This window comes from Polypterus senegalus, chromosome 6 (assembly GCF_016835505.1).
Source record: "Polypterus senegalus isolate Bchr_013 chromosome 6, ASM1683550v1, whole genome shotgun sequence".
Classification (NCBI taxonomy): Eukaryota; Metazoa; Chordata; class Cladistia; order Polypteriformes; family Polypteridae; genus Polypterus; species Polypterus senegalus.
Genome location: NC_053159.1, coordinates 96,148,648 through 96,173,257, shown reverse-complemented (window position 1 = coordinate 96,173,257; position 24,610 = coordinate 96,148,648). Strand labels below are relative to the sequence as shown.

The 24,610-nt window shown below is 37.0% G+C and overlaps 1 protein-coding gene across 6 annotated transcripts in view; it reads left to right on the top strand.

Annotated features, from left to right (window-relative positions):
- The window catches only part of cux1b (cut-like homeobox 1b), a 497,544-nt gene that overhangs the window by 328,691 nt on the left and 144,243 nt on the right, over nt 1-24,610 (top strand). For 5 of the 6 annotated variants that reach the window (XM_039756583.1, XM_039756582.1, XM_039756580.1 and 2 more), the window contains exons 14-15: nt 5,113-5,209; nt 12,427-13,179. In XM_039756583.1, coding sequence (XP_039612517.1) covers nt 5,113-5,209; nt 12,427-13,179 — 850 coding nt within the window. The remainder of the gene's footprint in view (nt 1-5,112; nt 5,210-12,426; nt 13,180-24,610) is intronic. The other variant, XM_039756586.1, reaches the window with a different exon arrangement.

The following is a 24,610-nucleotide window of genomic DNA, read 5'->3' as shown; positions in this document are numbered from 1 at the left end:
TACTTTGTAAATAAGCCGTTTTAACTTCCCATAAGTGAATTAATTACATTACTTACCAAAAAAATACCTAAATTAAAGTAATCAAAAAGGTGCACCTCACCAAAGGTAAGGAAAAACATTGGATTTCATTCATTATTTACTTATCCACAAAATGTGGTGTATATTAGACATAAGCATTTCTTCTCGAGTGACTAAATTCATAGCATTTGTGTATGAGTGTGAGTGCAAGGTATTGTTCAAATTTTACCGCAGGTCCAGATTACACATTTCCCATTTGCAACAAAAAAACAAAAGAATTAATAAATAAATGTTTTTAGTCTATACAAAATACATTTAATGTTCATTTAAACATTATTCTTACCAAACACAAATTATGATTTACAACTGTACACCAAAAATTGTTCAAACAATTGATAGCACAAATGTATTTGGCTCAAAGCACCTATTATACATCTCATACTACAAGAAGGTCAGAAAAAACAGATTTATGTATAATCCCATCTGTGGGAAAAATTAGTACCTATAACTATAGATACTGCATAGGCAAATATATCCATTACTTAATATTTACTTAAGGAATTTATGAGTCAGAGTATTTTAAAGTAGTGTCTTTAATCTCCATTGCCTTCAAATAAAATAAAATAAATAATGCAAAGTAGAAACAGCCGCAATCTGTAAAACTTCATAAAATAATCCCCCGAGATAGCAAGTGCATGCAGTCCACTTACTGCCACCAGAAGCAAGAATCAATCAATCAATCAATCAATCAACATTTATTTATAAAGCACATATTCATACAAAAAAATGTAGCTCAAAGTGCTTGAATAAAAGTGAAATTACAGATATTAATCCATTTCTTTTTAACCAGTTGTCTAGGTGTGCCAGAGGTTATCAAGCTGAAACTATCTGTGGGTAAGGCACATTGACCATCACTCATACCTTAGAGGTGCAGTTTAGCTTACCTACCTAGCAGGAAACCACACTCATTTCATGTGCAATAGTAGCTCAGAGTGTGTGGTGCTTCAGGTGATAATTTGTTGTTCTTCATACAGCTAGTTTTAAATTGAACTGCTTCTTCCTGCTGAAATGATACAGAAGAGGGCAACTTTGCTGCATCAACTTCTGTTTAGTTTGCTTAAACAGTACAGGAATACCTTCCAGTTTATTAATGCCTTTAGTTTGCTTTACAGTTTTTGAAAAAGATTATTTCTGACCATTATTGTCATCGTAATTTAAATTGTGGTTATTTTTTCTTTCTTACCTGTTCCTGCATGAAAATAATCAACAGTGTACCATTAGACTGTTCTCAGTCATCACTGGCTGTCATTAAAAGATAAATATCTGCACTTTCTGCATTTACATACTAACACTGAAGCACTTCTCACGTTATTTGTAAAACATCTTTTAGATGCCAAGATCCTTCTCACTATAACAAAATATTCTGAGACTCTGATTTCATGATATTGTACTTTATTTGGACCAGATTTTATAATAGAACTGTTGCATTGTTGTCATAGACATAATAATGCAATCCAATAAACAGTAGCTAAAAAAGAAAAAAAACCTCAGAAGTCCTTAAAAAGTGCACATTGCCCAAAGATCATCCCAAAAAGTCTTTTTATGTAGGTAGTAAAATGGCATTTTAACCTCTAAGTTTGTCTTTATATTGATGCAAAAATTACTACTACTGGAATTAATGAATTAATACTGGAAATTCCTAATTTATTAGACTTGATTCACATGTACTTCCTGTAGTGCTTACATATTTAACATTCAGTCAACACAGGCACCATTTTAACAATGGCTGAGGCTGGCTACTTGAGCTTCCATACTTTAACAGGAGCTCGAAGCCTCTGGTTGGATTATCCAAGCTTAAATACAGTGCATTCGGAAAGTATTCACAGCGCATCACTTTCTCCACATTTTGTTATGTTACAGCCTTATTCCAAAATGGATTAAATTCATTTTTTTCCTCACAATTCTATACACAACACCCCATAATGACAACGTGAAAAAAGTTTACTTGAGGTTTTTGCAAATTTATTAAAAATAAAAAAAATTGAGAAAGCACATATGACTCATTAAAAGAAAAGGAGGATGCAGCATCGACAAGGTTCTGTTCCAAGACAGCCACTTTCCCCGGGAAAGTAAACTGAGTCAGTATCAAGTGGCCTTTCAATGTAATAGGAACCGCAGCATAGAGAGAAGTGCGTGAATTGCAACAGTTACACATGTCGTAAATGTAGGAAGGACGGTCCTTGCGTGTGTGTGAACTGTTAACATTTGAATTTGATGATTGCATATAGTGCTGAACTGACCTCTCTGTACTATTCTTTCCTCTGCATGTCCTGGAGTACAAAAGATACAGCCCCATACAGCAACATGGACACTGGCAAGATCAGGGGGACACGGTCACCAATTACAAGCGCAAGATGTTACGCGAATGAATATGAATAATGTTGCATCTGTGCCACAATGTTTTCCAAAATGAATAACTCCAAATATCATATATACCTATGTCTCTGTTTTTTTTTTTGACATCATAGACCATAAGGTGCATACTAATTCAGCGTGAGCAGGAACACTCAATAAAACTGAATAAAAAAATCAAGTGATGGTGAGATACGAAGAAGGCAGATTCACCAGCATTTGTGTGTCAGCTTTTATCCCTCCAGATCAGAGAATGTCCAGTTCCATTGCCTCAAAACACCACACATCTACAATTACTCCCAGTTTCAAATAAAATCTAACAGCGTCAGATCCATAGGGCGGTAGTATATATCATGATTGTGTCTGAGAGAATTAAAATGTAAAAAAAATTAAAAAAAGAGGTAACTTTTACAAGTCCTATAAATGTACACCGTCTGTTACAGATGCAAACCAAATGTATGCGTGTACTGTATAATATTAACAATAAGTAGCTCACTACTGAAAATAGCAAATATATGAGGCAGTCGGGATCGACCGGGGACTCTTGATTACAAGTCAGCAAATCTTACCGCTACACCACGGAAGATGTTGTAGATAGATAGATAGATATAGACAGATAGAATCGTCCTTGAAACTTTTATGAAAGTATTTATTTAATCCTTGGACTTCCGGCTTCACACATTATATAGTTTATGCCAACATTTTGTCATTTACTACTAAAATATGAAAACGTTTCTGTTTTAACAATGTGCTTATGCAGATTATTGTAGAAATGGAACACACATGAAATGCATGTGTTCCAAATAACAATCTGTTATTTCCACTCTGAAACTCCAGCACTTCATTCCCAGATAATCAATCAAGGCATGAGCTGGGAGAACACTGTGCACGTTTTGCGGCGGTGGGGGGATGGGATACCAGGCTGCTTGCTACTTGTCTTTATCGGCACATTTACAGGACAAAAGATGCTGACGGAGAGGTGCGAATGGATTTAAGGTGGCCGTATCTACAAGTTTTTTCGTAGGCTCTGGTAATTCTAGTGTTAATCTTTCCACATAGCTCATACCTCTCAGTTCTGGAATCAGCCTAGTTGCTCTTCTCTGGACTTTGCCTGACACTGCAGTGTTTTTTTTGTTTTTTCTTTGTAACACAGAGGCCAAATCTATACCCAGTATTCCAGCAGAGGTCTCACCAGTACATTATATAGTTTAAGCATAGCCTCAATTTTACTCTAAACATCATGTCATTTAACCTAGCAACCTGATTGCTTCTGTTCACTGTCTTGATGCAGATAGTGACGAATCCATTATGACTCCAAAGTCCTCTTTATAGGGTGTACTTCCATGCTTCAGAATTCCCATTACATATTCCACTCTTTCATTTTATCTTCCTGTGCGTAATACTTTATATTTTCTTGCATTAAATTTCACCTACTATGAAACTATCCTACTATCCAAGGCTATAATTTGTTCAGGTCATTTTGTAACAATTCAGCTGATTCTACATTATGTACTTTTTTCCTCAGTTTAGCATCATCTATTAAGATGATGGACCTGGTGTTTTGTTTTTGTTTTTTTTTTTTTTAATCCAGATTTTTTATGTATATTAACTAGAATGGTGGCTGCAGCACTGATCCCACCCTTTTCTGAAAAGCTTCCTCATACCTTAGCTCTTTGTTTTGGCTGTCTAAAGCACTTTTTTGTATCTTATTTTTTTGTCTACCTTGAATTTGCATTTCTTTTAGTTAGCAGAGAAATATATGTAGTGCAGTAGAACTCAAGTGTTTTGAACTAAGAACCACCTAAAGTTATTTCTAACAGTGGATCATTTGAGAATTAGATTCACCTGTTAGCATAATTCTGCATTGCAGTTCTTAAATTTAAATTTACAAAAGGCATTTTGGGCATGAACTAAGATTCAAATCCAGTGTTGCTGGATTTGCATTTCAAGATTTTAGTCAGTAATCCACTATAATCTCTTAGTCATGGTGATTATACAACATCAGGGAGTTGTGCCAGCACTTATGTTTCTAGTCACCAGCAGCCTAGGTTTGCAGGGCTTCCTTGACTAGACATGGGATCTCCATATTGGCTTTAAAGTGAGTGTAGAAAAGAGCCCTTTGCACTGATCAGAAAGAGACTGAGGTAGATGGGACATTAACTAGAATGGGACATTAAAAGTAAGAGACATAGGGGAAAGGTAACAACAAGCAGAGAGAGAAAAAGATATAATCAACATCTTGCCTGAAGAAGGGGCCTGAGTTGCCTTGAAAGCTTGCATATTGTAATCTTTTTAGTTAGCCAATAAAAGGTATCATTTTGATTGGCTTTTCTGTATATTTTAATTTTAGCAATAGTGTCTGACTTTAATGATCATGAATAAGAAATTTTTAAAAACAATAAAATAGATGAGAGCTATCATCTTATTGTAATTTCCTTAGTTTCTGATTATACAGTATAGAGTATGTGAAACTACTTTATGTAATGGTTTCAAGATATTGCTATGTTATTGCTATATTACTGTGCATGAATTAGTATAATTTAAGATCCTGCACTATCATTCTATGTGATGTTCTAATAATTAGTCCATATTACTACATAACTATATTTGCAAATGTATGTTTTGTTTTTTACAGTATGCCTTTTTGAGCAAAAGTCATCAAAGCATGTTGTTCATTTTCAGGATGCATCAAAACCACTGGAGGTATTGCTACTGGAGAAGAATCGCTCTTTGCAGTCAGAAAGTGCAAGTCTTCGTATTGCTAACAGTGATCTGAGCGGTAGGTGGTGGTTTCCCAGAGAGTCTTTTCAATGTGACATTTACATTTTTATTGTTAGATGGCAGGTAATTGGTACTAAATAAAACATGACATTTTACTATGAATGTTTGTATCATAGTGAAGAAAAATTAGAATTACTTTGTAAACACTTCTTGTTACTGTCCTGAATATTTATAGAGGAGGAGTTGTCAGCCTTTCTGTTGGCACTAATGATTAATTAAGTTAAAATTAGAGAAACCCACAAGACATCTTCAATGCCTTAAAATTTTTTAACTGTGAGAGGAGTCCACATTATTATTGTAGTTCAATTGGGACTTTTTAGGGGAACTAATTAAGTTTACCTGTTAAAATTAAAGGTCACTAGAGACACATTGTTTAGTTTTTGATAACAAGTATTCATTTGGCAAAAGATGTATAATTATTAATGCATCCATTTGTTTTTAAAAATGTATTTCAATCTGTTGACAGCTTAATTATTTTATTTGTCTTGTTTTGCATTGTTCTCTTTTTTGCATCTGTAATTAACCACAACCACACTGCAGAAGTTGTTTTTTTTACAGCAGAATATTAACCAAGTCAATTAATGAATATCCCAGCAGAGAGCTTGGTTGGGACTTGTTTCTGTAGAATGATGATTACAGCAACCAGTGCAGCAAGCCCTTGACATTAAGACAGATGGGTGGGGACGGATATCTGACTTCATGTTCTTCCTGATTGAATTGGACATTTTAAAACTTGAACCATACCAAAATAGGAGGCTTTAGGAAAAAAAAGCAACAAAACACACTTGTATTGATTTTTTTTTCTTTTGTTGTATGCTTTATATAACTTATTTTTTAATCACACTTTTTACTCACAGTAAATTATTCCCCCCACCACCCTTTTTATTTTATTTATTTTTTGTTGTGATTGGGACTCTTAAGGTACTCATTGGGATTTTTCATCATTGATCAACATTAAAAGCTCATTTTAATGTCAAAGTGGTGTCAAAATTTTGCAAAGCTTTCAAAATTAATTAGAATTACAAAAATAGAAAATTACTAATATCTGGTATTTTACGACAATGACTTAAAAATGATTATATTTCTCCTAGCTGCATGGGGACCATTGCAGAACAGCTGTTCTCAGTTCACGTGACATATTCATGGTTACTTTAACATGGAATCTTTATGTACCCACATGTTTTAGGATATTGCTCTATTGGAAGATGAACCACGTCCCAATTTGCAGGTCTTTTGCAGACTACTGAAGGTTTTCCTTTCATGCTGTGTCCTATTTTTATTTTCTAAGCTAGCTTCTAATGTCTCTCTGCCACAGTGTTGGATTCTTATTGTCATTACTAACTAATTCATTTAAAGATTGAAAATTATTTTCACTAATTAATCTTAAATGTTTACTCATTTTTGGAATCCCATTTTCTATGCTGGTTTACATTTGTCACATGCTTTCTCAGTTTTTAAGTCTTTGCTTTGACAGTATTCAGTCCTTCATATGATTTTCCATTTTTGTTACTGGTGCTTTTTCAAAATTATTTCTATTGAATTTCTCTTTTAAGGTTTCTTTGTCTTAATATTTATTTTATGATGTATTGTTCTAATGATGTACCACTAAAGAAGCATTTAACCTAAACTCATTAGAAGCACCTCCATTGGACAAGGTTACTAAACCAGTTATGTAGCCTCAAAACACACAACTGATTATACCTGCCTGTTTAAGGTGTGGCATAACTAAAGGGATGAATGAATACTTGTTCAGTGCATATAGAAGTGCTTCAATAACCTGATTATTTTAAGAAACCTGGTTTCTAAATTGCCATGTAAGCCCCTGTTCCTGTTAGTGAAACCAAGTTATTGGCCTGTGAGAAATGAGGTTAACACATGTTAACTGTGAATAATCCGTATATTTGGCCATGTAAACCTTCAACTGGGTTACAGTTAAGTATTTTGTATGTCTGTTGTACTCTGCCAGCCTCTGCATGTGTTAGCTTTACACATGCTTTCAGCAACCATAGATAGAAAACAGCAAATGCTAGAGCAATGGCATTATTCCTTCTGCTTGGTGAAATCATCTATCCCAGTATTTCAGAAATCACTATATTTATGTTGATGAACTGATCATACAGTGCTAACTCTGCAGCATAATCATGCGAGCTATGTTCAGGGTAATGATAAAGTAACTTGCATTACAAATTACCCCAGCAGCACTGGATATAAGGCAAGAAACACACGAACCAGTAAGCTGGTCCTTTGCAGGGCTCAGTCACACAGCCAAGTGTGTGCTGCGTGCAACCCTGTAACAGTAATATATAATAAAGAGTCGCTTTAGTTTTAATCTAGCTATTTGCTGTAGATATGTTGAAACTATGTGATTGGGTGATGCAGTACCCAGCTTACACACTGCAAATCTTCGCTGGATCAGGTCAGGGTTCTAAAAAGGGGATGAATATTATTTACTTCAGAGCCATTTAGAATTAAACATATTTATTAAACACAAGAACATTATCACAGGATTTATGCCCATTTTTTGGATTCACAGTAGCCACTGATGACGTAGAACTTTTTTTGCACAGTTTAATAGCATTGGAATGTAAGGAATGTTTTGCTAAAGGAGAACTCTGGAAGCATTCTTGCACGTATGAACAGAGATTTTTAAGAAACCAGGTTTTAGCCTTAACCAGGTTACTCATCTTTCCCTAGTTTTGAGAGTAAATGTAAACATGATGACTGAATCTTTCTTTTTTTCTTTTAATATATGAACTCATTTCTTTTTACCTTTACATTATAGTTTAAATCACAGACATAATTTTCATTAAATACACTATATGAAACTGCCATGGGAAGGGGAGGAGAGGATTTTTCTTTATTTTATTATGGCAAAACATCACTTTTAATTAATATTTTGCAACAAGAGAGGCTTGCTCTAGTATGTTCTTAGATAAAATAAGTTGTTACACACAAATGTAATAGTTAAATTAGTTTTATGACCAGACAATGAGCAACGGATGATGCATCCAAAGATATGGCAGAGTCCATAAGTTGTTTGGTGATTTCTTTGTCAATGAACTTGTTAATTACAAAGGTGAGCCTCTATTCAGGGTGTCCATTTTGACACCCACCAGTGATTGCTTGGCATCTCTAAATATATACTGACATCTGTTGGCCTAAAGCAAGAATAAGTACATTTAATAAAGTCATTTAGCTGCTTTGGCTACATTTCCCTGTTTGATCAAGGGTGTCTCCAAGATATCTCATTGTGCATATGCAACTATTCCATAATTGGAAAAAAGTAGAAACCTGAAATTCTCTGCTTCCAGACTTTTCATATTAGGGATACTCAACTTGCATATACTTTTGACATATTGTATGTTTTAATTTACCAGATTTGTTTTCTTTTTGGAACCATTGACAGATTCAGATTAAAAATTCTGTTTTAACACTGTTCTTTAGTATGGGTTAGGGTCACTTTCTATAGCTCATGCAAGAATCTTTCCAGATGCAGTAGCATGCAAAAGTTTGGGCACTCATGCTTAAAATGTCTGTTACTGTGAATAGTTAAGTGATCAGAAGATAAACTGATCACCAAAAAGGTTTAAAGTTAACGATGACACTTTTCTTAGTTTTATGCAAGATTAGTGTTAATTTTTTTGTTTTGTATAGTTGTACAGTAAAAAAGGAAAGAAGAACCATGCAAAAGTTTGGGCACCCCAAGGTATTTGAGGTACCAGATAACTTATCCCAATGTCTCAGGCCTTCATTAGCTCATTAGGACTATGGCTTGTTTATAGTCATCATTTGAAAATCCCAGGTGATGCAAATTGCAAAGCTGTATACATTCTTTTACTCCTAAAACCTTGTCCCAACAACTAGCAGCCATGGGCTCCTCTTTGCAGTTGCCTAGCACTCTGAATAATAAAATAATTGATACAAAGCAGGATAATGCTACAAGAAGATAGCATAGTATTTTCAGGTAGCTGTTTCCTTATTTTGTAATGTTATTAAGAAGTGACAGTTAACAGGAACTGTTGAATCAAGTTAAGATCTAGAAGACCAAGAAATCTTTCTAAAAGAACTGCTCGTTAGATTGCTAGAAAGGCAAATTAAAAAAAAAAAAGAAAAACCTGTTTCACTGCAATAGACCTTTAGGATGTTTAAGCAGATGCTGACTGGTGATGCACTCTTCTACTGTGCGGTGACACTTGAACAAATATACATCCCAGCCACAAACTTCAATGCCTGAAGGTTGCATATGAACATCTAAACAAACCTGATGCATTTTGGAAACAAGTTCTATGGACTGATTAAGTCAAAACAGAACTTTTTGGCCAATAATGTGCAAAGGTATGTTTGGAGAAAATAGGGTGCAGAATTCCAGGAAAGAACACCTCTCCAACTATTAAGTATGGTGGTTGATTGATCATGCTTTGGGCTTGTTTTGCAGTCAGTGGCACAGGCTAAATGTCATTGGTAGAGGGAAGAATGGATTCAAATAAATACCAGCAAATTCTGGAAGCAAACATCACACCATCTGTAAAAGGGCTGAAGTTAAAATAAAGATGGGCCCTACAACAAGATAATGATCCAAAACACCTCAAAATCTATAATGGAATACCTTAAAAGCTGATGGTTTTACATGGTCCTCATAGTCCCCTGACCTAAACATCATTGAAAATCTGGGTATAGATCTTAAAAGAACAGTGCATGCCGGAAAGCCCAAGAATATTGAAGAATTTTGCTAGGATGAATGAGTGAAAGTACCACAAGTGAGAAATGAAAGACTCTTACTCGGCTATAGAAAGCTTTGATACTTTTCAAAGGGAGTGTTACTGACCATGTCGGGTGCCCAAACTTTTGCTTCAGGCCTTTTTTTAGTTTTTTTGTATACATTACCTGTGAATGATGTAAATAAAAATATAATCTTGTTTAAGAGAGGGAGAGGAGGTTAGGAGCATGCGCTGATACAGCGCATTACCGCACCCACCACATGACAAACCAACTCAGGATCCCAGATTAGGACCAGAGTGCAGCCATGCAATGGGTGACATCTCGGCACCACACTAGTTCAGTTGGAGTGAAACAGTGTGAGGTTTTTTTTGGTGGCTGGAGTGCCAGTTCTGCTACCAACCCCCAGTTTTTTCCCTGTAGGTTGGAGGGCCTTACATGCAGGGCTCTATGCAGATTAATGTCATACCCAGGATGGAGCAATTGCAGGTTAAGGGCCTTTCTCAAGGACCCAATAAAGTAAATTCACTTTTGGCGTTTACGGGATTCGAACCGGCAACCTGCCAGTGCAAAACCCTAGCCTCAGAGCCACCTCTGTGCCCCAATCATGTTTAAATATTATAGGAATATGTCATCTTTATCTTTGTATCTTTTGGTGATCAGTTCATCTTCTGCTCATTTAACTATTCATAGTAACAGACATTTTAAGGAGGTTTTAAGCAAACGTTTGCTTGCCACTGTATGTAACAATCAATCAATCTTCCTAAATGGTTACGCATTGTTTATTTCTGTGATGTTTTGTGAGGGAAAGAGCATAATTAAATGTGCATAAGGCCACAGCTGTCTTTTAATGACTATTGGTGTAGAATCTTCAAGTCTTTAATTCCAGAAAAAATATTGCTATGTAAGAGGTTAAAATAGCATTTTTCCAAAATTTTACAATGAAGACCTAATCTTTTTCTACTGAAATTTAAACCCTAAACAACAAAACATTTGTTTCAGTTTTTTGCAGCACGTTTAGGTATTGTTACTTGAGATTCGTCTGAAAACAATTCACTGAGATTTTTGTAAAGTTTCACCAAAACCCTCTATATACTCTGCTGCTGTTCGTTTTAAGTTGACTAACCAGAATTGTCAGTCTGAGTTAGTTCATAAAATAAAATAACAAATGTGCTGCTCAACACATTTTTTTATTTAACCAGTATTTCAACACTTTTTTCATGTCAGCAGAAACACCTTTCTCTAGGCTTCACCATGTGAGGTGCCTCAACAGCTGCAGTTGACAGTGTCACATTTATTGCCTGTAACTTGCAGGGCTATCGAGGGCGTACCTCCTTCAGAAAGATGTTAAGCCATAGTGGGAATTGTTGGAGTATGTATAGCTATGTTAACAATAAAAGGAAATAACAGAATCTTGTTATATCTGTTTAGTCCATAAAGCCAATCATTTGCTGTTGAGGCCACACATTTTTTCAGTACTACTTTTCCATTTGAATTCCTTTTGTTTTTAATTTAAAATTTTTTTTTTATACGTTTTTTGCATTTTTTTGCCCGCACAATGCACATTCATGGCATATTAAGCAGCTTTTTCAAGGACCCTGGAAATGGAAGCAATGCACACAGGCAAAGCAAAGCAAACTCCCATTACTATTTTGTCCCTGCCCTTATCCTTGTTCACTTTACAACTGAAAGATGCCAGCCTCCTAACTAGGGCTGCAAGGACTGAACAAGATGCAAATAAAAACCCCAGCTACACTGGTAGCCAGGATGCAGCTGTTTCTGCCTGTCCAGTTCTACATGCCTTCCAGACACTTTGGATCACTGCAGTTTAACATTTTTCTGTGGCAAAGGACTCAGGACATTGTCAGTGGGCAGAACACCCTTTTCTTTACTTCTCCAGGTGAAAACAAAATCTAAAGACGGATGTTTTTGAGCATACTCTATCATGGTTGAATACAAAGGATTTCTTTGAGCTTCTCCTAGATGGATGTGGCTGGTACCAAGGAAAGCCTAGGGCAAGTGAAGTGGATGAACCTTGACGTTAACCTGCCTGAGCTTCAGAAACCACTCCTGAATAATTAACCCACATATTAACTCCTTTCTCCCTATTTATTTACTTGGAGTTTCTACGGTGTGTCCACTGTATCTACTCAAAATGACAAAACAGCAAATTCCTTAAAGCAAAATATTGACTGAATTCTTAAATTAGAAGCAGGCTCTAGGCTGCACCAAGCAAGAAAGGTACAAACATCAAATGCATGAGCGTTATGTTGTGGGGGGCATACGTTTGGCAGATTTTGTCTTTTTTCTTTCTTTTTTCCTTTTTTTTGCACAAAAAATGGTAGTATGGAAGGCATATGAAGCCTTTTTTATTATATATTTTTAGTCCATGATAAAGTGCTTCGTATTTTTGCCCCTCCCCTTTTTTAATATTTTGAAAAGAAAAAAAAAACACCCTTTTGCTCCCCCATAATGCATTGTGTTTGACCTTTCTTGTAGGGTCAGCTGGGAGGAAAAGCAAAGACCAAACACCGGAGAGTCAATGTGTCAACGCTGCTGTTACCACCACTGCCACCAACACCACCACCTCCACCACCCTGCAGGCCACCCCATCCCCTTCACAACTGCTGCGCACAACTGGTAGCAACAGTACCGGACCTGCCGAGCAGGCATCCACCACCAACGGCACGCACCAGTTTTCTCCTACAGGCATTGGACAGGACTTTTTTGGGGCCACCCTGGCTGGGACACCTGGCTCATTCCCTTTGGCAGGAAAGGTTGCATTGAACTCTCTTCTACAGCGCCAAATCATGCAAACGTTTTATTCTAAAGCCCTTCAGGAGTCATCTGCTGGTACAGCTACCATGTTGTTTGCCCCAGCAACATATAGCACAAATTCTCTTTCTGTCAGCCCTCTTCAGCAGCAGGCAAGCAGCCCAGATGTCAACGGTATGGCACCATCTCCAAGCCAATCAGAAAGTGCAGGTAGCATCTCGGAAGGAGAAGATATGGACACTGCTGAGATTGCCAGGCAGGTGAAAGAACAGCTCATCAAGCACAACATCGGTCAACGTATTTTTGGCCATTATGTTTTGGGCCTCTCACAAGGCTCAGTCAGTGAGATCCTGGCCCGTCCAAAGCCCTGGAATAAGCTAACGATTCGTGGCAAAGAACCCTTCCACAAGATGAAACAGTTCCTGTCAGATGAGCAAAACATCTTGGCTCTACGCAGCATCCAAGGTCGCCAGAGAGGTGAGTATTACAGCTTATGTTACATCCTCAGCTGCTTTGCTGAAGTACTTAGTAGAACTAAAGTATCTGGTCAGTTTTGCCAAATTCTGTAGCAGTGATTTTCACAGGTAGATAGAGAGTCTTCTTGTCTCATATTTTTTAACCAATAAGAGTAGCCTTGTGATGCTCTTCAGATTAATTTGCACCTTCATTGTCCCACAGATTGTGTTTGCCCTGCAATGTGCTTGACCAGTTCTGAGCTCAGAGCATAGATTTGCGTATGTCTAAGCTGTTTTACATAATTCATATGAATTGATAGCCATCCTGTGCCAAAAGTACACACCACTGCTAATATTAGTTTTGTTTATATAATATAAACTTGTTTATATAAACTGATATGGTCATTTCATGCTTATGACTGATTGACATTCTTATTAAGTATCATAGATTTCACATTCTGATTTTTTTGGCAAAAAATAGTTGAAGCCAAATAATTTCTTCTGCTTAATTGACCAAATCTGTGCTGACCAAATGCTTTATGTCTATGGTCTTAGTAAATTTCATGTTTTTCTCAAACATTTTATATATATATATTTGAAAGTATTTGATAATATTAAGGTTATAAGAGCAATAAGTAATCTTTCAAAACAATTACTTTTTTACTGGGTATTTGCATTGTTTCCATATGTTAAACTTTTTGTCTATGGATAAAGTAACCAGTCCTATCACTGCTGTAGAGCTTAGGATCTTCTGCCATGAAATTATTTTTTGGGGTGGGAATAGTAAATGTCTGGTCACCCTTCATTGGAAGAGAATGATTTATAATAAGTTAGATTGGTGATATCAGATTGTGGGGAATACAATGAAAATGATAAGGTAATGTTCAAGTTGAAATCCAGGATATTGTTGTCCTTTTTCTGTTTTTAACCTTCTTTTACCTTATTGTTGTTTTGGCTTCAGCAATTATGTTGTGGCAAATGCATTTATCATCTTTCTGCTATAGTAAGCACAATTGAGAATGATAGATGAAATAAGACTTTGGAAGCAGAGCTATTTTTGAGATGAAAATAATTTGTGTGTTAAATGAGGCTTTTACTTTTGCCCAACTGTCCACTTAATGTGGCACTTGGGGAAAATGTAACTTGTTACAACTCCATTTCTAGCTAAAAGTTTGTCTGCCAAGAACCCTGGTTTTTCCTACATAGGATGGTGGGAAGATGGTTCTGCCCATCCCCCTCCCAGTGTTTAATGGGCCAAAATTGTTTTATCTAAGAACACTTTCGCCCTTTTCCCTCAATTATTTCTGATGCTGTTTCTGCTTGTTACCTGTGTTTCAGACTTTTGTGTAGTTATGTGTTCTCATGTTGGGGGATTTCAGCAACATTTTTGTGAAGTCAAAAACTCCTTAAGTATTTCTTTAATTTATAAATGTTGGAATGTTCAGATCTGAGTTAAAGGTTTCACTGTGTGTCATAATATGTCCTAAAATTACTACTTCTGCATTAAAAAAAATTGTTCATGACTTCCAGCTAAAGTCTTAGCTTCTACTCCTGAGGATGCCACTTCTGTGAGGGCTTTGTTTTTTGTTGGTAAGTGATGGATGTGTGTTTCATACCAAGTGATGATAGACAAACAAATAGCTTTCTGAGTCAGCCACATACCAGGAATACAAATCTGAATGCACATTTCTTCAGTCAGTTTTATGATCAGAAATTTTACCTTGTGGAACCCAACATGCTCACTCACTTTTGAATATCCTAAGGCTTCAGCATTGTTGTTTGTAATTCTGTTTGGCACAGAAAACTGAGTTGCATACTTTCTTGGGGTGATCTGTTGGCCCTCTCTGATGAATCCCTCACCATGTGAAAGCAATGATGGAGTGATTGCTGTTTTTGGGCCACCACAGTGAAGTTCTCTGGTTGAATTCTCCTTCTTGAAGCCTAATAACTACCTGTATTTTTATGTTTTTAACTACCTGTAAATATTCATTACTTAATGTTTATTACCATCTTTATCACTAAAAATTCCATTTCAGCTAGGGGTGGGCGGTATGGCTAAAATTTATATCATGATATAATTTAAAATTACTACAGTGTAATCTATGCACAAATAATTTTTAAACTGAATCCAGTTATACAAAAACAGTTTCAGAGGTTTCGTTGTGTGTTATGAGAAGTGTCGTTATGGATATGTTTACTGCTGGTGCTGTTTAGGCAAGAACGGAAAAATGTTGCATACTGGCCCTCTTTAAGCAGTCTGACTGACTTTGGAAAGCACTTGCATGATGCATGCAGACATTAAATAACATTGCACATTTATTTTTTGTTGACAGAACTGTGCCCTGACAATATCTCAGTAATTGTCATTAGTTTGTAGTATGTTATTTTAACAATTTTTTCATATCTCTGAATTATTTTTAGCTGCACAGTTTAATGTTTGTAAAATGCATACATGAGCATTCTGCACATAGCATATATTTTATAGTGTGATAACTGCACGTGAGTTTGACCTGACCCCTTCAAAAATTTAGTTGGAATCAGTAATTTCGGTATGTTTCAAGTTGCTTCCTCACAATTATAGTATATACTAATTTCTCTTATAAAATTGGTTTCTAAAGTGAATTTTGTTTTATAGATTTAAAAAATGGTTGTTCTTGCAGCTTACAATGGAGTTGGAGGGTACACAGATCCAAATATGAAAGAAGGGCTTAACTTACCAATTACATGCATTTTTTTAAGGCAAGAATGTTATCAGATATTAATCTATGTCTTAAGATTTCACAGGTAGTGTAAAACAGTGTATCCCCATTGCCTTAGAGAGAAATAAAAAGCGTATATAAACTGTTTGTGATATTGCCATGTTAAAATGAAGCAAGCACGGCACTTTATTTTGCTGGAGCGTGGTTTTATCTAGCTTATTTTTTGAATGCCAGACACTCCGTTTTAATTTTGAGAATCAACTCCTTATGGGTATTCTTTCAGGCTATAGACAAATAAGCTGTCACTTCAGCAATATGTCCACCTATGATGGTAAGGATACATTTAGCATAATCATTGAACCGTATTTGTACGAAGAAGAATATACTGATGAGGAGCTCCAAAAGATCAAAGGAGAAAGAACAGAGAGAGCAGATTTGAAGAGACAAAAAAAGTAAAATATGCAACCTGAAGGTATCGTGATGTAACAGACAAGTGGTGACTGGTAATGCAAATGTGAAAAATGTGAAGTAATGGCTAATAAGGAATAGTGCCCCATTGCAGTGAGTGGGACTTAATACTTAAAGAGTAATAACTTAGATGTGTCCGGGAAATGATCCTGCTTTGTTATGCGAAACAGTAGTATATAGTACTGACTAGCAAAATACCCGCGCTTCGCAGCGGAGAAGTAGTGTGTTAAAGAAGTAATGAAAAAGAAAAGGAAACATTTTAATAATAACGTAACATGATTGACATTGTCATTGTCATGAGTGTTGCTGTCATATATATATATGTATATATACTGTGTGTATATATATATATATATATATATATATATATATGTGTGTGTGTATGTATATATATATGTGTGTGTATGTATATATATATATATATATATATATATATATATATATATATATGTGTGTGTGTGTGCACAAAACCACGCTTTTATCAAGGCTTCCATCGGGTAGTCTTTTGAAATGAAATTTTCCTCCAAACAGTCCTAGCAACGCGCTTTCTTCCGACTGTTACATTTTTGTAGCTCTGATGTGTGCATCAGTGTAATCGGTGTACCAGGAAATCATGCATTGACAGAAGTTCCCCTTTGCTTGGAATGCAAAGTGTGATTAAATGCGTTATTTTTTAACGCGTTATAGAGCACATGCATTGAAGCTTCTCAGCTGTGCTTGTGCTAAGAAAAGGAAACATTTTAAAAATAACATAACACGATTGTCAATGTGACCTTTTGTAAGTAGTGCCTGGAGGATTCAGAGTGTGGAGAAACTCTAGAGACAGCGTGTGTATTAAGTTGTGGATTTTTCTGTGAGTATTTGGTGGCAGTGTGACAAAATTGCTTCCGCAAGACCGCGTTAGCTGCGGAGCTCATCTCAGACCGAAATGAGGTGAATGGCAGGGGAGATGATGACATGACTCCCCCACCCGCCTTAACTGTCAATCCCCCCACAAACACAGTCACTCGGAATTTGCATAAGCACAGCCCTTCACCAGCAATTTTAACTTAGTTACAAAGTGATCAAAACTCTTGTTTATACCCTGCGTCCTCTCATTAAACTTGTATCCCGCATTAGCCGTGGGCATGACAAACGGCAGCGACAGCCTGTCTATGAACTTAATTTAAACTTTAGGTTTACACCGTGCTTTGTTTCCGAAGTAGCTGCACTCATGAATATGCTTGTATGTGTCACTCGCTCGCTTCTTATTGCTTCGCTGCCTTCTCAATTGTATAATGCATGTTTTCTAAAGCACTTTTTGGAGCTCTTCCTTGTTTTCTACGTACTGCGTTGACAGTCAGTTCACGTGATTATGTGGGAGGCGTGATGATGTCACATGAAACTCCGCCCCTCACGGCCATCGAGCTCAACTCCATTACAGTATATGGAGAAAAATAGGTTCCAGTTATGACCATTACGTGTAGAATTTCGAAATGAAACCTGCCCAACTTTTGTAAGTAAGCTGTAAGGAATGAGCCTGCCAAATTTCAGCCTTCCACCTACACGGGAAGTTGGAAAATTAGTGATGAGTGAGTGAGTCAGTGAGGGCTTTGCCTTTTAGTTAGTATAGATGAAGACGAATTTTCAACTATCATCAGTCATGGAGTTTTTGAGACATATTTTTTCAATTCCCAAATTAAACTAGAAGAAGCTATCAAAACCGGAAGGGCCAAATTGGCAGCTTTCATTAGATATTTAATTAGAACAAGTTTGCTTATTGATCTTATTTTTAGTGGTGTTAAATACTTACTTAGCATTAATACATGAGAGATTTGAGTGACCATATGGAGATTATTTTTTTTCTTCACTGACAACAACCTACTGCTCGATTCAAATCAATGACACTAGATCCGTGAAGCAGTACCACTAATGATTATTCTGATTCTCTGTTTTACATAAGAGCTACTCATCTACACAAGATTCAATTTGCTAGTAAACAACATTGCCATTGTTATTATTCTATGGCTATATATTTCAGTCCGCTTTAGTTACAGCTGCAGTAAAATGACTCACCTGAAATATGCTTGGAACAGTAATTACCTACAATAATGGGCAATCAAAAACATCACTGGTTCCTGTTTAGTTAAGAAGTTGAAATTCTGCAGGATGGTACATCTAGGTTGGTAGGTATCTGTTTAGAAAGAACACTTTGATATTTCATCTTTTAGGGGTAAAACACCCCCTACAATAGAGAAACTAAAAATCCCAAAATTTCAAAAATGCCTTGACAGAATTGATTTAAGAATAGTGACATTCTAGAAAAAAAAAATGGGCTGACACACTTTATTTTTATCAATATGCTAATCTATACTAATAAAAGGCAAAGCCCTGTCTGGCTAACTCACTCACTCACTCACTCACTCATCACTAATTCTCCAACTTCCCGTTTAGGTGGAAGGCTGAAATTTGGCAGGCTCATTCCTTACAGCTTACTTACAAAAGTTAGGCAGGTTTCATTTCGAAATTCTACGCGTAACAGTCATAATTGGAACCTACTTTCATATACTGTATACGGCCATAGCGGGCAGCTTGGTCGCTATGTGAGGCGGAGTTGCGTCTTGCGTCTCGCATCATCACGCCTCCCACGTAACTGAGTGCCTGCCCATATAAGGCCGTCCCTCAGCGGCAATCTAATAGAAACACTCTGCCACTAAATATTCAGACGAAGATGAGATGGTCAGGGTGGTGTTTGACACAAACTCAGCAAAACTGAGAGAGAAACTTTTAAGTCCCGGTCTTAGCTAACATTAAATAAAGCCGTGGACAGCGCGAGATCGCACGAGATAGCACAGGCACAGCTCAGAAGCTTCAATGCATGTACTCTGAGCGGCTCACGTGAACTGAATATGAACGCAGTACACAGAGAACAAGCAAGACCTCTAAAGAGCGCAGAGATATTTAATCACGTGAATGTATCTGCAAAAAGTGGCGTCTCCTGCCCTGCAAAAATACTATAAATGTCGAGCAGCCGGCGCGCGCTGTGCTTCTGCCTTAAATGAAAGTGAGCACTTTTAATTTTTTTCCTCCTTCCCCTGAGCTATAGCCCAGACAACTGCAAATACGGGATTTTCTAGACCGCGGCAAACTAATATTAAGGCGCTTCGCACTTTCTTTTTCACGGATACAATTATGAGGTTGCGGAAGACACGCACAGGAGTGGAGGACCAACAGTGCCTTCCCGGCCGGTTAATGGCAGGGACGTCTCACCAGTCTACATGAGACCCACTGCGACCGTCCCCAAAAGGCACTCATATCGTCAGCGAAGACGTCTCTCTACACTATATACAACAAAAAGGCAAGTTTCCTTTCTTTACACCTTTTTTCCTTTTATCCCAAACCAAAGCCTTTCTCTGTTAAAACTGCAGAGGACACAAAACTAATTTTCTTTAATTGCTGGTAATGCCGGTAAGGCACATTGCCACAGGCAGAAATTTGAACGTTCACATAGAAAATGTAATTACTATACCACAGCTGTCATGTAGCACCTTTCAAAAGGGATCAACTACCAAGAGATGATCCATATATATTTTAGCTGCTGTTAGTACTACTTACTTGTTGTGTTATACCATCTTTAAAATGTAGTTTACCCGAAACAACTCCAGTAGTGCTCAATGTATCTTTATTTCTTTAAACGTTAATGTTTTACTGTTTAATAACTTATAGACTACATTTTATTTTTTTTCCCTTGCACTCAGTGACCTAAGGCAATGGGTAATCAGCTATATATATATATATATATATATACATGCACACATATAGACACATACATATATATGTATATATATACACACACACCCCTATCTACATTATATATACATGCACATACATACATACACACACACATACATATTTATGTGTGTGTATATATGATGTAGATATGTATGTATATGTGTATATATGTAGATATGTATATAGATATATGTATACATATTTGTAGATATGTATGTAGATATATATATGTATATGTATATGTAGACTCGAACCGATTATGACAGCAGCAGTCCAAGCTGTGAGAAAACACTAAAAAGGATGCGTGTCAGACGTCGTGGTACATTTTCTGATGCAGCTAGACGAAAACAACTTTGTGATGCTGCCGCCAAATACTCGCAGAAAAATCCACAACTTAATAGAGACGCTGCCGCTAAATACTCGCCTACGATGAACGAAACCTGTTATCTTTACAACGGTTGACAAACACGGAATGTAACTTGAACAACACGTCCTCCAAATATGAACCTGATTGAAAGAAATAATGATAATCAAATCCTTGATGACAGCAACACTCATAACAGTGACAAAACAATTACTTTCACAATCATGTTACGTTATTATTAAAATGTTTCCTTTTCTTTTTCATAACTTTCTTAACACATGACTTCTCCGCTGCGAAGCGCGGGTATTTTTTTTAGTATTTATTAATATTATGCTAACATAAATACTCTTGGCTACACTGAGAGCACACTGTATGCAAATGAAGGATGCAGCAGAAGTGATTGATGAGCCATGTGAATTGCATAAGTAGACAATAGTATAGACAGATGTCTGAAGATGGGGCATTGTCCTGGACAGGAAAAAAGAGATGTGATTACGTTGGAAAATGGAAAGAATGGGTTCAGTGAATCTCAAGGAAGAAGCAAAAAGTAATAGTTGGCAAATGCTGGTAATGCATTTTCTAGAGTTTAAATTCAGACAACATCTTCTAAAAAGTGTAAACAGATTTCTTTTCTAATTGCAGCATCTTTCAGAAAAGTTGAGGAATATAAGTAATATTGAATCTAGATAATCTGACACTTTTCAGACATTTACAGTATGTACCAAAATGAAGAGAATCATCCGTAATTTAAAAATATTTCATTTTTTACTGTGCAGAATGTTTATATAGTGTGGACTAAGCTCCGGACACAGACAGGCAGACATGTTTTAAATCACCACCACACGTTTATTTACAGCTATATACAAGTCAACAGTGCACACAAACCCCCAAGACTCCCCAAGTCCAGGCCTCTCACACACTTTGCCTCACTCTTCAGACCGCCTCCACTCTCTTCTCTTGCTTTGTCCTCTACTCACCCGACTCCAGCCATTGTCTGAAGGGAGGCAGCCCCTTTTATAATCACCCGGATGTGCTCCAGGTGTTTCCCGGCAATCCTCCACCGACATGCCCCAGTGTGGCGGAAGTGCTGGCTGCATCCCCGGAAGCACTCCGGGTGTCCCTGTTCTTCTTCCCTCCAGCCCTTCCAGGTGTGGCGGAAGTGCTGAGGTCCAGGGTCTCCAAGGCACTGGGGCACCCCCTGGCGGTGACCACGGGCCCCTACAGGGTTGAGCTCCATAGCAACCAGGGTGGCCGCCCCCACGTGGTCTGAGGTGGGCGCACGCCCTCTTCCGGTCCTTCAAGGCGGCCCGGCCAGGTTGTTGCCCCAGACATCTGCCACAATGGCCATTTAATATTCAACCACATAGTCCAGTATGAAGATTGCATTAAAGCTAAGCAAGCAGCACTATGTCCAGTAATAGTAGGTCTGCGTCATAGATAATCATTAATTACCAGTTTACTTTAATGCATGTCTATATACAGCAGGCTATTGAAAGGAAAATCAAATGACAGTAGTCACCATGTTTGAAACAATGTGCATCAAAGTTTTTAAAAATGATTAACATTCAGAACAGGAGAAGTCATCCCATTCTACAATTATACTTCTGAATTCATGTTACATCCACTTTATTCCAAATATCAGACAAAAACCAAAATGGACCTGAAACAAGTAGCACTTGTTTGTGGTTGAGTAGAAATATGGAAGCATGCTTGAGCATGACAGATCATTATAATGATAAGGAATATATGCTAAAAAATAGCAGATACTTTCAACACTGCTTCTTTAAATGAGTGCACCTTTCCTTACAATACTTTCCCCAAGAAGGGTGATGATGCTGCTCAAGGACTCAAGGAGTCAGGTAGCAGCATATAATAAACATGTTACTATTGAAATATTTCTCAAGGTTGCCATATACTGTTTTAATATTGCTACTCCATCTAAAACTGACATTTTTTTAAAAATGTTATTTACCCTATGTAGTTTGCAGTGGTGGTCAAGAAAAACTTTTGATCTCATGTTTTCACAGAGAAATTAAATACTGAATTTCCCAGTTCAGCTGTGTTGATAGGTGATCAGTGCTGAACAGTACGAAACGAACTAAAAACATCCATGGCAAAAAATAAGAAAATCTACATGTAGCTAATATTGCATAATCCACATGCCCAATATCCACTTGTATGGTAAAAACTTACAAAATATGTGCATTTTTTGCTAAAATATTATTAACTGTTACTTCCTGCAAGCTATGGAATATATGTCATCAAGGAAGTTGTCATTCTCACAGTGCTATGCATTTGAATTGAAATTCTGCTTCTCCCTCTCATTCACTGGTGAGGAAACCTGTCTGTCATTCAAACAGCAAATATCCATCCATCCATCCATTTTCTAACCCGCTAAATCCGAATAGGGTCACGGGGGTCTGCTGGAGCCAATCCCAGCCAACACAGGGCACAAGGCAGGAACCAAACCTGGGCAGGGTGCCAACCCACCGCAGCAAATATCTTATACATAAAATCTAATCAAATTAGTTACATAGTACTTCTGATACATCTGGTTAGCCAATGGCACTATAACTAAGACCTATTTTCTTTGAAAATTTCCCAAGCAAAGGCAAGTTACACAGCTAGTTTTTACCTAAACTCCACCCACGTTGAGCGAACACAAGACGTGTTCTTACCTCAAGAAAAACAGTTCAAAAGATCTGTGATAAAATAATTATTTTTAGTTTCATCGAATGCCTCATTAACGCGAAAGGCATGTTTTTTCTTAAATCAAAGCTTTTCTTACTTCAAAGTGGGCATACATTGATCAGGCTCAACATTAAAATCACCTACCTAATATTGCTTTGGTCCCACTTTTGCTGCCAAAACAGTTCTGACCCTATGAGGCATAGACTTCACAAGACCTTTGAAGGTGTCCTGTGGCATCTGGGACCAAGATGTCAGCAGCAGATCCTTTAAGTCCTGTTAAGTTATGAAGTTGGGCATCCATGGATTGTATTTTTTTCCCAGCAAATCGCACAGATGCTCAATCGGATTAAAATCCGGGGAAATTGGAGGCTAAGTCTATATTTTTAACTCTGTTATGTTTCTGATACCATTCCTGAACGTTTTTTTTTTGTGTGTCAGTGTGCATTAGCCCGCTGAAAGAGGAAACTGCCACCATGGAATAATGTTGCCTTCTTCTTATAATGCACTGTGGTGCCATCTTTTCTCTAAGTTAAATAATGTACACACACTGGACCATCTACATGATCTAAAAGATTTGATTAGTCAAATCAGGCCACATTCTTCCATTGTTCCACGATCCAGTTCTGGTGCTTATGTGCCCATTTAAGAAACTTTTGACAGTGAACAGGGCTCAACATGGGCATTCTGAGTGTTCTTCTGCTGTGTAACTCTATATGCAGCAAGCTGCAATGCACTGTGTGTTCTGACACCATTCTCTGTTGGCCAGCATTCAGTTTTACGGCAGTCTGTGCTACAGCAGCTAGCTATGGGATTGGACCAGACAGGCTAGCCTTCAAGCTTTGGGCACTTATGACTTTGTCGCCAGTTCACCAGTTGTCTGTCCTTGGATAAATTTTGTTAGACACCAATTACTGTATAATGTGAACACCCAAAAACATCTGCTGTTTTAAGAATGCTTTGACCCAATCATTAAGCCATCACAATTTGACACGTGTCAAAAATGCTTGCCCATTTTCACTGCTTTCAATGCATCACCTTCAAGATCTGACTGTTCATTCGCCACCTATTATATCTCACTCTTGAGAGATGTTATTGTAATAAGATGAGATCAGTGTTATTCACTTCACTTGTCAGTGGTTTTAATGTTGTGGCTGATTGGTATATTTGGTAAGTTTTATTTTTTTTCTGTCACTTGTGGATCAATTTACCCTTCAGCCCCATTGTAATCATCAAGAACAGACAAGGTATTTTTAAAATATATAAAAAAGCACTTCACTTTAGAATCCAATTTTATGTGGCATTTAATATAGAGCATGATTGTTAAAGAATAACAAATTCGAAAAACACTGATCATATACTTTTGACATAAAAAATATGTCATGTTGTGCTGTCATATCATATTGCATACAAAATTTAATAACTTAAAATAACTATTTTTAAATTGATAAAACAAAAGTAGT